The 16,846-nt window shown below is 44.0% G+C and overlaps 1 protein-coding gene across 1 annotated transcript in view; it reads right to left on the minus strand.

Moving 5' to 3' along the window:
- MAP3K15 (mitogen-activated protein kinase kinase kinase 15) overlaps positions 1 to 3,327 on the minus strand; it is a 91,012-nt gene extending 87,685 nt beyond the window's left edge. Inside the window, exon 1 of the mRNA XM_033010022.2 lies at positions 2,885 to 3,327. Coding sequence (XP_032865913.2) covers positions 2,885 to 3,215 — 331 coding nt within the window. The 5' untranslated portion in view covers positions 3,216 to 3,327. The remainder of the gene's footprint in view (positions 1 to 2,884) is intronic.
- Positions 3,328 to 16,846: the final 13,519 nt, after the last annotated feature.

The following is a 16,846-nucleotide window of genomic DNA, read 5'->3' on the forward strand; positions in this document are numbered from 1 at the left end:
TATTGCTTTTCCAAAGATTAAAGAAATTGCAGGGTAGTAGATTAAGAATGTTGCATGTAAATGAACAATTATCAGATTCAGCATTTTTGGATAATGGCTTGGTATGTATTCAAAACACCAGGCAGGGAGAACCCACCAATAAACAACACAGAAAGGAAGGCATAACAAAAATTCTCAGGAAACAATAACAGATCATTGTATACAGAATGAGAGCTGGGAAAAAAAAAAAAAAAAAAAAAAAAAAAAAGAAAAAGAGACAGCACTTTAAAATCCATGGTAATGAAAATCCAATATGAAATTTAGGTCCACTGCTAGATGATACCAGAAAGATAAAAAGAAAAAAAAAAAACAAAACAAAAAAAAAAAAAAACAATAAAGTGAAACGTGTAATGGATACTTTTTGTCTCTTTGCAGAACAAAGCAAGAAGATGCAATTACCCCATATGATATTGTTAAAGAAACCAGAAATTTCCCCATGTTTAGCATGTAGGAGGAGGAAATGAAGCAGCAAGTACTAAGATAAAAACATTTAACCTCAATGTGCCAGCATAATCTTCTAAGTTTAAATTTTAGAAGTTTAAAGGTTCTGACTGAGGATTTCTCTGAACAACAATTCTAGACATATCATAGGAATTGGGAAAACTCCAAAGGATGGGGCAATTATCAGTACAGCCTCAGTACTTTAAAGAAAAGATAAAAGGGAACTACAGAGATGTTCTGTTCTAAAAGAGACAGTAACCGCAGCAATTCAAGAACAAAAATGCTATTAAAAATGTTGATGCCAGGAGAGCTACTTATTAAAATACTAAAACATTAAAACAACAGAAGAGCAAAATAGTATATTAAAATGATTGTTTATACTTAACAGCTTTTTGTTTGTTTTTTTAATTAAGGTTGCTTGCATTTTCAGAGTAATGTTGCAATTAACGACAGTTAATTTGGGACCCCTAACAATGAATTAATGCTAAAATACTACTAACACATTCAGCATGGTTTTCAAAAAAAGTATACCTAGACAAATAAATCTCTCTGCTTTCTGATAGCTTGCAGGTGTGGTTGATAAAGGTGACTAATGCTAGCTACTACACCTGAGTTTCTCGTAATATAGGTAACTTCTCATTAAAGGATGCTTTGACTAAAAAAGTTTGCCAAATAAAGACATACATTACACAGATTAAAAAGTTGTCCCCCTGGATGATCTCAAAACATTATTACTGGCAAGAAATGCACACAGACTATTTTAAACAGTCTCCTTTGTAAAAATTCCTGGTGCAGGAGTATTCAATTAGTTTTTAATGGACACTAAAAATGATACAAAGTATTTGCTGGACATAAGAGTGTTGCAGGAGTACCCAGTAACAAGGAACTTTACTATTACAAAGTGATACTAATCACTGATAAAATCATCTTGGGTCTACCAGATGACCTGAATGCAAAAGTCTGCGAAGGTAGGCCACATTCCAGACAAGACACACTTACTTCAGAATGCAGCAACTTAATAAAACATTTTAAATAACTGCCTCAAGCTCTCAGCACAATGCAGAGCAGGTGTGGGCATAATATATTAATAGGACTATTAGCAGAAGCAAAGAAATAATTTTGCATTGATGAGTACCCTATTATGCTTATCCTCAGAAGGGCTACAAAAATTCTGGGGGTACATGAAAAAACTGCTAGCTCATCATTGTGTACTAAGACACACAAAGAATGTATTTATTACACACTTGACAACCCTGCTAGCAGAGATATAACAAAATCCCCTGACCAGGAAGTTAAAAAACAACAACAACAAAGGATGTAAGATTCCCCAATATCTGGATGACTTATCAGGGGATGAAACAGACTCATCATCATATGAGAATTTAAATCGAGACTAAACTTTTAAGAAGTATTCTTTAATACAACTCTTGATGAACAAAGTTCTTCTTGTGCAAGATGGACATTAACACGGACTTAAATGTACTTTTCCTCTTTGGAGGCTGTGAATCCCCTAGTTTCCTAATACCACCTCATATGGATATGAGACAAAGTACATTTGCAGCATGCCCACATACTCACCTTGATCAGATTTAATAATACCTATGGACTCAGGGGCTTCTTCTGCTTGCTCAAAAAGCTCACAACTCTCTGCCATACTGCCCAACCAGACAGGTGCTTTTTGAGTGGAAAAGTGACAGCAACTTTCTTTTCAACCATCAGACACCAGTCACCAGCTGGAGCCTGGACAAGGTGGGCAATACTCACAAGTCTTCTTCCTCGGGGCACACTTCTAAACTGCCTTGTTCAGAACAACGCTGGATCACTCTGTTGCTGGCTGCATGGAAGTCGATCTCACCATCCAGGTCTGGAGTTAGAGCAGTGGGCATGAAGTACCTGGCCAAGCCAGATCAGAGGCTTCTGGCTGGCCTGTCTTCACGCTATGTCTTGCTCTAAACTCCCAACCCAGCTGGGTGCTGGAAGAGGGTTCTTAGCAAAACACACTATTAAGAGTTTTGCTACTCCTTATGGCCTTATTGGTACCATAAGACCCACAGTCCTGCTGGGGCAACACACCGTGGTGACTGAAAGAGCCGGCATAAGGGTCTGAAATTTTTGTCACATCTCCTCCTCCATGTGCAGGACGTTCCTTAAGACTGGGCTCTTGCTCCTATTACATGAGCTTCTCCTCGCAGCCATTTTCCCGTCTCCACACTGCTTCTCAAGACCCCCCTCCCAGTCTCACGTTTGTCCCGTTCCCCCTCTTCTCTGGCCTCGCTGGCACCACCTTTACCGAGCCTTCCCCAGCTCGACCGGCCGTGACCCCACACACGCCGGGAAAGCGGCGCCGGGCCGGGGCGAGCCCGAGCCGCCGCCCCACGGCCCCGCCTCAGCCCAGCCTGCTCACCCGCGTCGTAGAAGGCATCCAGCACCGCCGTCTCCCCGAAGTCCAGCTCCCCGAAGTTGACCGTGCCGAGCTGGGCGCCTTCGGCCTCGCAGGCTCGCAGCAGGCACTGCCGCGCCCCGGCCTCGGGGCTGCGCGCCCCGGCACCCCCCTTGGGAGGGTCGTTCAGCACGTACACGGCCCGCAGGCAGCGCGGCCGCGGGGCTCCGGCGCCGACCTCCGCCGCCTCCCCACCGCCCGCCGCCGCCTCAGCCGGGCCGGCGGCCGGTGGCTCCGGCTCGGCGCAGGGGTGCGCCGGCTCCGCCGCCGCGCTGCCACCCGCGGGGCTCTCCATAGCGCGGCGTCGAGGGCTGAGGGGAGCGGGTGGCTGCCCGCAGGTGCTCAGGCGGGGCCGCGCCCCATCGCGCACAGTTGGGAGAACTTCGGCGGCGCAGGGCGAGGTGACTCCCTACCTCCCCCCCCGCGCCTCTTCCCCGGGCGCTGCGGCCAGGCGGCACCGCTCCCCGGCGGGCGGGCGCTGGGGCGAGGGGAAGGCGGCCGCCGCGGAGCGGAGCGGAGCTGGGCGCCGCCCTCCCCGGACGGGACAGCCGGGAGCGGAGCCCGGCTTCCCCCCGGCGGCGCGGCCGGACAGCGCCGCCGTGCCTTCCCGGGACAAACGCCCCGTTTCCCTCCGCGACCGAGACGGTGCTGCGAGGAAGGGAGGGAGCACCGACGGGGCGATCGCGCCTCGTTTGTTACTTCCCTTCCCCCCCCGCCGTCCAAGCGGTGCCTCCGCGCACCGCGGCAGTGCCCCTTCCAGGCGGGGGTACCGTGCGCCCGGCTCGGGTTCCTCAGGGGGTTCCGGGGCTCGGGTTAAGGCGAGCGGGCTGCAGCCGCCGCCGTCCCCCGGGGCTGCCGTGAGGGGCCGCTGCCCCGCCCCGCGCCGCGCCGCGCGCGCGGCCGTTAGGAGCCGTTTAACCGCCGCCGGCCGTGAGGAGCCGGCTCAGCCCCGGCCGGGCTGCCGGGGCTCTGCCCGCTGGTGGTTTCTTAGAGCCGCGCTGTTCCTTAAGAAGCGAAAGGCAGCTGCGACTGCTTTTTCTTCCCTCGACTCGCCCTGTTGTAGCTTCCCCTCCCGCTGATTCTAATTTTCCGTTATTGTTTAAACGACTTTGACCACAACCTGTATCAGAAGCTTGAATAACAGTTCATCCTTAAATTCATTCTCTTTTTTTTTTTCAAATCTCCCAGAGTCACGGCAAAACCAGCTCCTAGAAACTGTGGCAACTCCTGGCCTCTTTATAAGAACAAAACTAATTTTGAGCATCCCTTTTCCTGATGAATTTTTCCTATTAGCTAAGCTGAGGATGGCAGCCTCAGCTTTGGGCACTGCTGTTGGGCAAGTCACTGATTTAGGCAGCAAGAGAAAGTGAAAGGCAGGAGAACTGTGCATGGAGAACTTTGTATCTTGGCCTTGCACCCTGGCTGTCAGAAGGACACACACATGCACTACAGGAGTCACAGCCTATCAGCCATCGAAAGAACTGTGGAAAACTTCAGTCCCCAACCAATTCTGTATTTGAAGTAGTAAACCCGTCTGGAAAGCTTTTTCATCTAATTTTTCACACACTGTGACAGAAGAGATTTTAAACAGCCTTCACCTTCTGCTGCCAGTGTGGCTCCTTGTGGCTATCAGAGGTTAATATTTTTACCTGCAATACAACAAAAGCAACAACCAGCGACTTACAGCACAGTATTTTCCTCGTTAGGTGTATGGCACCATGGTTTGGTGACCACAGTAAGGATTGCAGTAGCCAGCCTCTCTAAGAAACACTCCACGTGAGGATAGCATAGCACTGTGCAGTGTTCATGTTTGCTTAGTGGCTCATAAGGATTTTAGAGAGAATTTGGATAAATCAAGTAAGAGGCAAACCTGTCTCTCATTTTGGAGAGTATGGTGCAAATGAACTGTTGGATTTGGTACGCAAGTTGGGGGGTGTGTGTGCTTTTTTGACAAAAAGTATGTGAGACTTTGGAGGAATGATACACCATAGCCACCAAATCCCATTCATTCCTGGCAGCTTTCCTCTTTAGGCAAGAGTAAGCCTTTTTATATGACAACTCTAGCTCTATTAGCCTTGATCCAGCAGTGCACCAATTAGCTGATATAACAGGAGAAAAGTCTTAAATCTGCATTTAGAAGATACTCAGTGTGCACATTGAAGCCTTTGACTAACAAAAAGCACTAACATGTTTATGATCCTCCCCAATAAAACTCATACTTTGTATTTTTTTGCATTATAAGAAAGTTTGGTTGAATGGCTGTAAAATGAAAAATAGAGTACTGGCAAAGTTAAGGGATTATTTGCACAGGAAAGCGTTTATCTTACTGGAGAACATTCTCAGGCTTTCAGCAACTAACATGCAAAAAACAAATTGCAGTTTAATGGGTTCAGAATAACAGATGCATGGCGTGGTGCTTTCTGTAATCGTGAAAATTGTTGAAGCGTCAATTTAGAACAAATATGTAGGCTGGAATTGCTTAGCGGGATGTCACTGTGACATAATAAAAAGCTTTTTCTGCCTTCTAGAGATGGCAAAAATCTAGTTTGTTGTAGATCTAAGACATGTCTTTGGGTTTCACTTTGCAGTTTCCAACATTTGGTACCATTTTAAATTGCTTGCTGAGAGATCTGTCTCTTGGGTTTGAAACAGTGATAGTCTCTCTTAGTAGATACTTTATGTGAACATAATTAAGAAAAGGATGTTTTCCCCTCTTCTTAATTATATTCACTCACCTTCCAAACAGTATCCTCTCTATTCCTTGGGCATTTTTCCTAACAAGCTGTCATGTTCTGAATATCCATTTTCAGTAGTTTAACCTGGTGCAATTTGTTCAGAGTTTGTACAGGGGTTTTTCTGAAACTAGAAACGATATTTTTAAAGGAAGAAGCTTCATTTTATATACTGCAACTGAGTTTTCAGAAACTGTGGTTCAGTGCTGTCATGCCAGGCATTTCCACTCAGCGACAGTATCTTCAGATCTTGCAAGCCACCTGAGTGAAAATAAATGGGAGATTCAGGTTTGGGGATATTTAAACTGTTTCTGTGCAAACCAAAAAAAATGTTACATCTAGAAGAAAAAAAGGCAAGTCATGCAACACTCTCTCTTCTTTTGGAAACGTGGTCCAGTAATGAGGTTATAAAAAGAGCCACTCTGCCCCCAGAATTACCTTCTCAAAGGTCTGGGCCAGAAGTGAACATTCAGCTTCCATACACCTTTCCAAAACCTTTTGCCTTTGCACAGAACCCAGACTCACAAAACTGAGCATAAACCTGAGAAGGCAACATTTGCTCTTATACAGTAAGGTAAAGATGGTGCCACAGTTTTCTCAGGCAGTGCTTCGCACCTCTCAAATCTGCTTAGTGCAGAATATTAATTACCACTTAGACACCAGGAAAAATACAGCAATATGTGCGCTGCAATTCACAAAGACAGCAAGTGCTCCAAAGAACACAGATGTCCTTGAAGCCACCTTTTTTTTTTCATTTTGCAGATCCCTGAGCAGCAGTTGTTTCTCCAGACATAACTGGGCTAACGGGGAGTGAGTCCTTCCTATTTTTTTTTTTTTCCCAGAGCTACAAACTTACAGTTCAAACTGTAAAGCTGAGCTGTAAATTTATATAAAGTTTGACTCCACAGGCAGACATGTGACCTTTTTACCCTGTTGCAGATATAGCAACACCATACTTTACCTTCCCTTTTTGTAAAGAAAACACAGATTAGAACTGGCGGCATAAATGTCAGGCTGCAATTTCATTGCACTCTAGCGTTTTCAGCTACAAAGAGGGCTCCTTCCATTTGACCCAGGGTCAAGGAAAGCCAAGATCTCTTGGTTCAAGTAAGTACCAAGTAAACCAGGAGACCCCCAGCTCCGTGGGGAACCCACAGACCTGAGCTGTTTTTCCAAAGTGCAGATCCCCCCGCCCGTGCCCTGGCAGCATTTCCCCAGGCCTGCCCGCCAGCACAGCATCCCGGGCATCCCTCGCGCCGGGCGCGGAGGTGCCCAGCAGTGTGCCCGCGGGCTCCGGGCACTGGCCCACCTCTCACACAGGCACGTCCTCAGCCACGGCCACGTCTCCCTCCTGCCCTCGTGTCCCAGGCCGAGCCCCCACAGCTGGGGCCGGGTGGCAGCGCCCTGGACAGCCTCCCCCGAGGAGCCCTGTCCGGGTGACAGCCGCCTCGCACCGACACGCGTCCAGGAAGCCTGAACTCTGTAGCCTAGATGTGAGAATTTTTTCCGTGCTGTGAAGATCAGGCATTAGGGAAAATATTTGGATGTCTGAATTCTTTCCTGGCAAGCCACTGTACCAACCTTCCGCAAGATAATGCAGTTTGTGGTGTTTAAACTATTCTGAGCAAACACTTTGTTAATGGACGTTTTGGTATTACCGTTGCTGGTGTGCTACCCCACTTATTTTCATTCATTTCACGGTGATCAGGACTCCAGGTAACCATACAGATACTGCTGTCATGTGGATGAGGAAGTAAACAGTTCATGTCTTTACCAAACAGGAAGATAAGATTATATATTTTTTAAAGCGTGAATCCAGACAAAAGATGTTATCTTTTTCAAGGTCGTTATGTAGAAGATTTACTAGAGTTTAAATAAAATCCTGTGAGTTCTCCCTAAGTAGTCTAATAAACTGCTTGGTTTTGTTCAAAAGTCAGGTTAAAAATATTAACTCTGTACAATGGAAAATAAGCAACATGGAAGATTCTTGAAGAGAAGTTTCATGAAGAGGTCTAAAAATGCTACAAGCTTTAAAAGCTGACTTGCGGCAAAGCACACCTGTTTTTCAAGGGCAAACTTGGGTGCCTCAGCATGATGTGAAGTCAGAGCACCTTGGCCACCAAATCAACATTGGAACTGGGTTCCGAGATCTCAGGGATTCCTCCTGCTTTTCTTTCCTCCTTTTCTTTCCTCTTTTTGTGAGGCCTCCTGCCAGGCCTCACAAGCTCATTTGAGCTACTGACAAAGAATGAAGGCAAAGAAAATGCTTGCTGGGTGAAAGAACACGATCCCTTGCACAGCTTGCTATTCAGATCCACTGCTTTGCACAGGGAAACATGTTGCACACAGCATCTGTTCATCACCTCCTCTTGCAAATGAAGGACAGAGTGACATCTTGTATGAAATACAAGGTTTGTCAAAGGGTGACCTTTCTCTTCCTTTCCTCTCTGCCTGCCTTGGAGAATGATAATTTTATACATACGCTCTGTGTGCTCCCAAGTACACAGACCAAAATGAATCAGTTTCAACATTGGCTTTGATTCCAAATTCCTCATATCCTTTAGTTTTCAGCACAGCCGGCACTCTGATCAAAAGTTCTTGCCTTTGGATTTTGAGTAGTCATGGGGCAAGTCTTTGGAAGTGTGAATGATTAAGGACTGCAAGATAGCAGTAAAGAAATTATTCAGGTCTTCTCAATAGCTTCCACAGAGCCAGAATTTCACTTACAGATGACTGTGTGCATTTGAAGTAGCAAAAAAAAAACCCCACAAAAACAACCGAAAAAACAACAAAACCAACCAGCAAACAAAAACCCAAGCAAATCAACAATGAACCAGTAAGTATAGTAGCAAAAAGAAGCCTAAAAAACCCCTCCCAACCTTTCCTGAATCTCTATTGATGCACAGAGCTCACACTTTCTATATGGCTGGTAGTTAGCATTATTTACATTATTCCTTTCTATCAGACAACTAGATCAGATCAGTTATGCAAGGCTCAGACGTGCATTTATAAAGTCTGGTTAAAAATTTTGTTCTGATTTAAGTACTTGTGGCTCTCCAGCGCTCCTCACTCAGCTCAGTAACTGAGGAGAAACAGCCAGCTTGTAGCCAGAAGTTAACTCAAGTTCTCCACAATATAATCTTTAATCAATTAGTCAAACAGAAAAATCGCTTACCTCCAGTTTTCAACACATTTCAAATAACTCTAGTTTATACTTCAAATGGGAAAAAAACAAACCAGGCCCCCAGCCAGAAAGACCTCCCTTAGACCCTGACATTTCTGAACCCCCACTAAGATGAATAATGTTAGAGAAAACTTCAAGAAAACCTGGGGAAAGAGAAAACTTTCAATTTAAGAGGATGGAGTCCTCAGCTGCCTGTCTATATAATTCTGATTTTTAGTATTCAAGTACGAGGTATTAGTACTTTAACAGTATCAGCCCCAGAGTTCTTCACTTGTACTGCATCTTGACATGATGAATATTTTCTCTTTCGCAGCCCTAAATCTAGCAGATTGGTCCTCATGTTAGGTGTCTCTCCAATTCATCAGGTCCTAGGGGTGAGAAATACACATTTACTTGAGGAATAAGAAGCAACTTCAAGTGGTTTGGTTTAAAATGTTTGTACAGGCAGCATATTAAACATTCTTACTGGGCCTGATTAATTTTCCTGCTTCCACCTTGATCATAGTATCCTTGACTTCTTTATGTGTCATGGCTCATTGCTTTCATTGAAGTTGTTCTTACATACTGTTTTAAGACAAGACAGGATTCTCACTTTTAGTCTTTCTCAAGTTATTTCTCACTGAAGAAATATTTATGATAAAGTCCACCTGTGTATTCACTTTTATTCCAGTTAAACAGGCTTGTTCTGTCTACTGATTAACGAAAGCCTGGAAAAATTGTGACTGTGGGAACACAATATGGTTATACACACGTGTTGCACAAAGAATGGAGAGGACTACAATATGTGGTTCATTTTTATTCACACTTAGACAATTTTTATGTTGCTGTACATGCCAGATACATATGGAGCTTAGAAGCTTAGCAAAAGCAAAGCTGTCAGTGCTGCTTAAAAGCATTTTAAACAGCTCTAATTACAATGGGTTTGGTATTACCAGTTGGAACTGTGAAAAGTAAAGGAATCCTGAAGAGGGTTCAAGGATTGCCCTGAAGTGACAAATAAAAAAACCTCATCTGTTGTGTTGTTACTCACTTTTATAATAGGCACTAATGAAAACTTCATATACTTGACCAAATATGGAAATTCAGTACAATTTCAGTAAGAATCCTTAAACTGCACCTGCATTTTCTTCTTGTTAAGGCAATTGAGAAATTGCAACATTTATTAAATATGAGCTTGGTAAGTGAAGAAAGAAGTCTACCAATGTCCAAAATAGGGGCTTTATTCTTTATATATATATCTATATATATCTATATATATCTATCTCAGTAAATAGTTCACATTCAAGAAAAGTCACGGGAGAAGCAGGCAATAATTGGTAGGAGCACAGATAAGGCACCTAGTGAGACAGAGAGCAATGTCAGCCTTTCTCAAAACTTCTGGCAACTATTTTCTCTGCTTGTATGATGCCCTTGCTTTGTAAGTGTGAGCTTATTAGCATTGGGTCTGATTTTAATATTTGGGTTTGGCTAGGTGCTGTTCTCAGTATTTTTAATGATGGGACTTGAATGTACTTAATCCTTACCACACACCAGTCTACAACTGGTCCTGAAGCTCTCCTGGTTGCATAGTGAGACAAGGTGCAATGTCAGATACTTCATCTTCTCTGCTTTGTCAACTCACATTACATTTATGCTTTGCTAGAACAGTGTCACATGCTCGAGGCTATTAAAGCCACTGCCAGATAACACGTCACTCTTGTACAGTTAGAAAATTTCATGGCCAGATACATTGTCACTCATATGCAGTCCCTTTTCAGACATCTACCTGCCAGTATGATAGGAATCATTCCAGAAAAGTTTTATAATGCTGTAAGTGAGACCTTTAGCCCATCACTGTGTCAAAACACATTTCTGTCAAAGTACCGAAGAGTTTCTTCCTGCACTTTGCAATGAAAAACAAGTTAAATAACAACTCACTTCCTGTTCTAATCCAAGACACCTAGAAAGCACGGAGCATTCCTGACCTTTTCATAGGAACTGATATGTGCTTTGCTAATAGCCTTGTAATAGAAACATCTATCTCTTCTTTTGATTTGGGAAATTCCAAATAACAGCTATTTGAAGAAAAGAGTTGAGTTGACGATAGCACTAAGATTTCCAGAAACACTAGTAAAAGGTGATCCTTTTTGTTTTCCAACAGCCTTGTTTTCTCTAGAAGTTTAAATCTGGTTGGAAAACTGAATGATTTCACTATTGGTCTGGAGTGTTCTTATCTCTTCGCACAGCAACAGAGAAGTAAACTATAAGGTTGTTACTCTGGCACACACATGCATGTGGGACAAATGCCAGGTACTCTTTCTTGCATCTCCAAATGAGAAGATGAACGAGCTGCAGATTTCCATATGGCATGCACACACCACTGCAGCACGAAACCAACTTGTGGAGCATGCCATTTGCTTTCAGTTTAAGAAAGGCACAGCAACATCTTAGTCCAGCCTGCAAGGAGACACCAGCCAGAGCCTGCGGAAGGCAACTAGCTTACCTGAGCTGCAGCATCAGCACCTTCCCATGGGCAGAGGCGGTGGGCAGCTCCCCTCCAGTGTGTCACAGGGGTGCTAGGGCACACATTTGTAGAGCGGGAAGGTGTCAGATTCAAGACAAGATGAGGTTTAGAGTCTGAGATTGCTGCCATTTATAATTATGCAGAAGGCAACTGAGGAAGCATGAGGCCTGAGTCAGGGGACCTGGAAGGTGAGTGAAAATGTGAGTGGGAGAACTCAGACTTACCCCAGACTTGCACCCAGCTGGGGAGAGAGGTGCTGCTCCAGTTAGCGCATTGGTGACAGGTACCTGCTGAACTGGTGACATTTAGGAGCTCTGAGTCAGCACTCTGATTGAATCAGCTTTATTGACTAACATATCTCAATTAGTCCAAGTCCAATACTGAAGCTCATAGCCTTTGCAGTAACGTGACACTCTTCCTGCATTAGAGCTCCCCAAGAACAGGGAGCTGCGTTTCTGAGATGAACAGGTATTTCAGGTCAGAGCATCAGAAAGTTTCTGTTCCCCTGAGATCAGTGACACAGGCCAGGCACAAATACATAATCACAGCACAAACATCCTGAACCTCCAGGGAGAGACTTGCCATCCATTAATGAGCTAGCTTTCTCCAGCCAACACTACTTCTGCTGGGGCCTCAAAATCTGTCATGTTTCCCCCTGCTTTGTGCTTTTATTTGCTAAACAGCTGCATCTGTGCTTCCAGCAGGGCTCAGCAAATTTGGCTCTCTGAATCCAGAGACGCCAAATTACCTAGCAGCAGCAGCAAATTCTGTGCAGGTGCACCTACTTTTCTACTTATCCTTCCTTAGCCATTGTTCTGCTTTTTGGTGATTTGTGCTAGGATAAAGAGCATGATGCATGGATTATGTGAACTGTGCTACCTCCTGCGCTTGTTGTACTAATGAAAGCCAGCACCAGAAGGGTGTAAACTCAGGTGATGGGTCATCCTGGCACAGGGACAGCTGACCAGCTTAATTTTCACTACGTCTAAGAAGAGCCCCCAAAGTGCTCTCACAAAATCCCAAACTCTTTGTTGCTGCTGACCAAAGAGGTGAAGAGCAACCTGATGGGTCCCTTTGTGGCAGCACGTTTGCCATTCACAAGCTGGGATGAAGCATGCAGGGAAGAGCTTGTTGTGCTGAGGAAAAAGATCTTCCACAGCAAATGAAAACACCAGATCTGGGCGCAGTGGAGTGAAAGGGGTTTTTTACCAGTTAAAGTGTTGAAAACAGATACTTCCTTAATGTTCTGATGGTCAAAAGTGCTTGTGAATCCTGGTCATTCTTATCCAATTTGCTTTGCCATTCTATTTTTCAAGTTTTCTCCTCCAAGAAGAACAGCCAATTACAACTTTTAAGATTGTACTGATAAAAGCCAATTTTGTTTTCTTGTGACTATCATCATCTACATTATCCAGGTGCTTTTTCTACATAAAAAAAAAAAAAAAAAAAAACCAACAGAAAACAAACAACAACCAACCAAAAACAAGATAAGAGAGTTCAGAACCTACTTATTCGAGGACCTGAGAGAGATTGGTAGACTCTGCCTCCCTGTTGTAACCTTTACAATGTGTCAGAACAATTATTCTCATGGTTCTAGAGATTTGCCTAGAATTATAGTTAATTAACTTGCTAAAATATACTAAGTTAGCACTCCAGTTTGTAGGGTAATAATTTCAACAAAATTAATTTACATATTAAATTTTTCATCCTACAGTACTAACACATTTAAAAATATGGTTAAATTTCTGATACTAAAAAAAAAAACCAAAAAAAAACCCTCACAAGAGCGTTAAGCCATTTTGTTAGTTTAGCTGTTTGCACTCCAGATGCCCACAGTGCCTAATAGTGGAACTGTGAGCACTGAAAGGGGAAACTCAGCTGCATTGCTGCTTCAAGAAAAGGCTGACTGTGGCAACACAAAGAAAGTCTCTCAAGCAACTGTTCCTGAGGCTGCCAGAGCTTTACACTAGCTACCTGTAAAAGTTTGTGCCAGCATGGGATTGGAAATCATCTTGATTAAAAGAGCTAACACCAAACAGGGTGTTGAGAGGGTCTGATAATATTCCTCACCAGAGCAGAAAGTGGAGGGGAGGGTGGCCCAGAGCTTTGGCCTGCCTGGCAGCGGGCTGGTGGGTGCCGAGGCCGCTCATCCCCCGGCAGCGCACACAGCACCGCAGCTTCCTGAGGACATTTGAAAAGTCTTTTGCTTCCTCTGCTGCTCTGTTACAGACTGGGAAGCACTGGCACCCCCTCACCTTCAGGACTGGTGACATAAGGCAGTTGGTTATTTTCTGAAGGCAGGAGCGGAGGGTCCGTGGCGGGAGGGCAGGAGCTGGGGAGCAGCTGCAGGAAGCGAGGAGTGAATGGGCTGGGGCCACGCAACCAGCTGCTAATTCCTCAGCCAGCTCAGGAGTCAGCTGAGGCCAAAGGTGCCAAGCGAAATCTCATGTCTGGCTGAAGGGTATTAATAACCATGGATACAAGTACCCAATGTTTAGCGTGGGGACTTTAGCTCCACCCCTCTGGCTCTGTTTTAACCCAAGGATTGCCCTGAACAGAAGTCAAGGCTTGGAGGACCGTCTCCTCACCAAAGCCCACATGAACCGCAGTTGCCCAGCAGCACCGACACCCTGACACGGTCAAAAAGCCTCCTCAGTGCAGAAGCTGCAGAGTGGTTGGTTCTACTTTTAAACAGTATTCCTGCTTGCCTTTCGAACCACAGCCTGCCCCTGTGACATGTATCTTTTCTCTAACCAGCCTTCACACTTTACTCATCAATGCGCCTCTGTCCCGTTTCCAGCCCCAGGGGCCTTTTTTCAGAGGAGCAGCAGACACCAGAGACCTCGCACCTCTTCCTGGCCTTGCACCGCAGCAGAGACTGCTGACTGGCCCCTTCTGCGGCTGGGAGCCCTGCATGTCACCCCCACCCCAGCTGTACTCTGTCTTCTGGCGCTTGGGTATTTGTGGGACCCACAAACTGCAGCCCCTCTGACCACAGCCTCCCCCTGCTCCCAAGGCTGGCCCACAGGACCGTAAAAGCCCCAAACCGAGGTTAAAAGTGTGAGAGCTGCCAGCAGTTATGACCACAGCATGGCACAGCCAAGGAATTCACAGGAGCACCAGACATCTTCGTGCCACGCCAGCCCGGCAGCAGAAAACGTGGCTTTGCGCCGGCCTAAACTCCATGCACGGGGCACTGGGCAGAGGGGCTGGTGACACTGCAGCTCCTGGGCAGCTGCCCACGCGCAGCAGGGCAGCCTGGTGTGGAGGGTGAGCTGGGGGAGAGTGGGGCCTGCTCACACGCGAGTCAGCTCCTCAGGAAGATGAGTCAAGTGATTCTGTAACTTCAGCAGAACATGAATTTCTGAAGGTGTTCTACAGCGCGCTCTCATCTTCCTTGCACAGGTGCAAATTTCAGTCTTGGCTGTCAGAGTATGGCACTCCTATGGACATTTCATACACAAAGTAGCTCACAAAATTTACTGGGTGGCTGGCAATCATACATCTAGAAACAAAAATTTACTGCATGCAGTTATCTTCAGTCCTTTGGCCTGTTAGCATAACAACAGATTCATCTAACCCTTTTGCTCATTTACAAATGGATTGTTAATAAGAAAAACACAGAAGATGAAATTTAAGTAACAGAACTTAACAAACACTTTGAATATTTACCATCTTGTTGCCATGTAGAATTTTAAATGCTAAGTACTGTGGTCTCACATTAAGAAATACTCGCTCCTTTTAGAGATGAAAAAAGAACATTAAGAGAACATAAAGCTGTTTCCTTAATAACCTAAAAATTTTCCGAATCAAAATTTTGCGTATTATCATCCAAAGGCATGAGTCTGATGTTCCACACCTGACTTTTACATGTAAACAGAAGTCTGCCACAAGACCGGTATGTGCATATTAATGAAGTCATTTTACGCAACTATTCAAACAACAATATTTAATCATTTTCACATCAAAATCACTTTGTAGCTCACCAGCATTCTCTGGTTTTCTTTAAATATAAACCCAAACAATTTTAAATGCATCAGTTTATATCCACAGGTTTAATGCATAATTGTTCCTCTTTAAAAAGGGAAAATCCATGTATTATGTGAAATACTATTATTATAATGAAATGTAGCAAGAAGAGCTTGTATTTCTATAAACTCTCTTCTCCCAGAATAATCAACTTGCAAAACAAAGCATTTTCACGAAATCTTATTTAACCTTCTTTTACAAAGCATGATATGTTGGACTTCTAACTTGGATTTATAAAATGACAAATTATCATCTCGACAGGAGGAAAAAACAAAGAAGATAATCCGATGTAAGGAAACTCTGTGCCAAATTCAGACCTTCATTTGCAAAAAATGGAATATTTCCAAGATGTCTCTTGTATTTCTGAGGTACAACTCAGGAATCGATACTTTATTTACCACAGATACAATAGTTTATCTCTTTCCAGGGGTGCAGTTAGGAAGCCAGAGCTATTAATTTCTGGATACAGGTTGCAAACGTATGACCAGAGATCCAAACAGAATTCTTATTCCTTATCCCTCATTTCTTTCTGTTCTCCTAACTCAGCTACTAACTACACGAAACCCATATAAATAATCTATAAATCTTTATTGCTGGAAAGCTATGGTGGGACTACCATTCTTTGTACAAAAATATTTTAATGCAGTTATTTAGAAATATTAAATAAGAGCATTTCAGTGATAAAATATTTTATTAGTGCTTCTGTTTAGAGTACATTGAGCAATGTATTGGGACTTTTAAAAAAATTCTCAGGTTTCATGATCTGACCTTTCAATCTCAGACACCACTGTTGCAGTGGAAGCAGATGCTATGGTAGAGGAAATCATCCCAACGGTGAGTTTCTGTATTTCCAGTTGAGACCCTTAAAGCAAGATTCTGTTATGGTGGAATGTGTATTTTATATATGTATGCATATTAAAAAGATTATGGGAACTCTGCCAACCGTGTGTGAATGTGACCTGCTAACTGAACACCATGTCTCATCCAGCTCTTGGCAGGCAGGGTGGTTAGCTGTGGTACAGGATATGCTGGCTGAAGCCAGCTCCAGCATTTGATGCGATGACAAATAGACCTTTTGTGGGTTTTTTTGTCACTCTGAAGCATCACCAATATCACTCACTCACTCACTCCATGCTATGCAAAAATATCCATTATTTAAGCGCTTTGTATAAACTCCACAGAGATGGCTGACAAGGTATGAGATACTCCGTGGCTAGTAAAGAACACACAAAACCACAAACAGAAAAACAGACGGCAGTATTTTGAAAGGATGAAAATGACCAGAGAAAGTGGAAGACATGAAGTAAGCATCAGGTTCAATAAAATGATGAAAAGAAAGTCCTGCTGCAAAAACAGGACTACGAAGTGTATCAGTCTCCAAGCGTACAACATAATGTAGCAAACAATACCACATAAACAGCAAATGAAACAATGTCACACGATAGAGAACTTTGTGCATGAAATAATACAACTTTTTA

This window comes from Tyto alba, unplaced genomic scaffold (genome assembly GCF_018691265.1).
Source record: "Tyto alba isolate M040663 unplaced genomic scaffold, T.alba_DEE_v4.0 Super-Scaffold_14, whole genome shotgun sequence".
Lineage (NCBI taxonomy): Eukaryota > Metazoa > Chordata > Aves > Strigiformes > Tytonidae > Tyto > Tyto alba.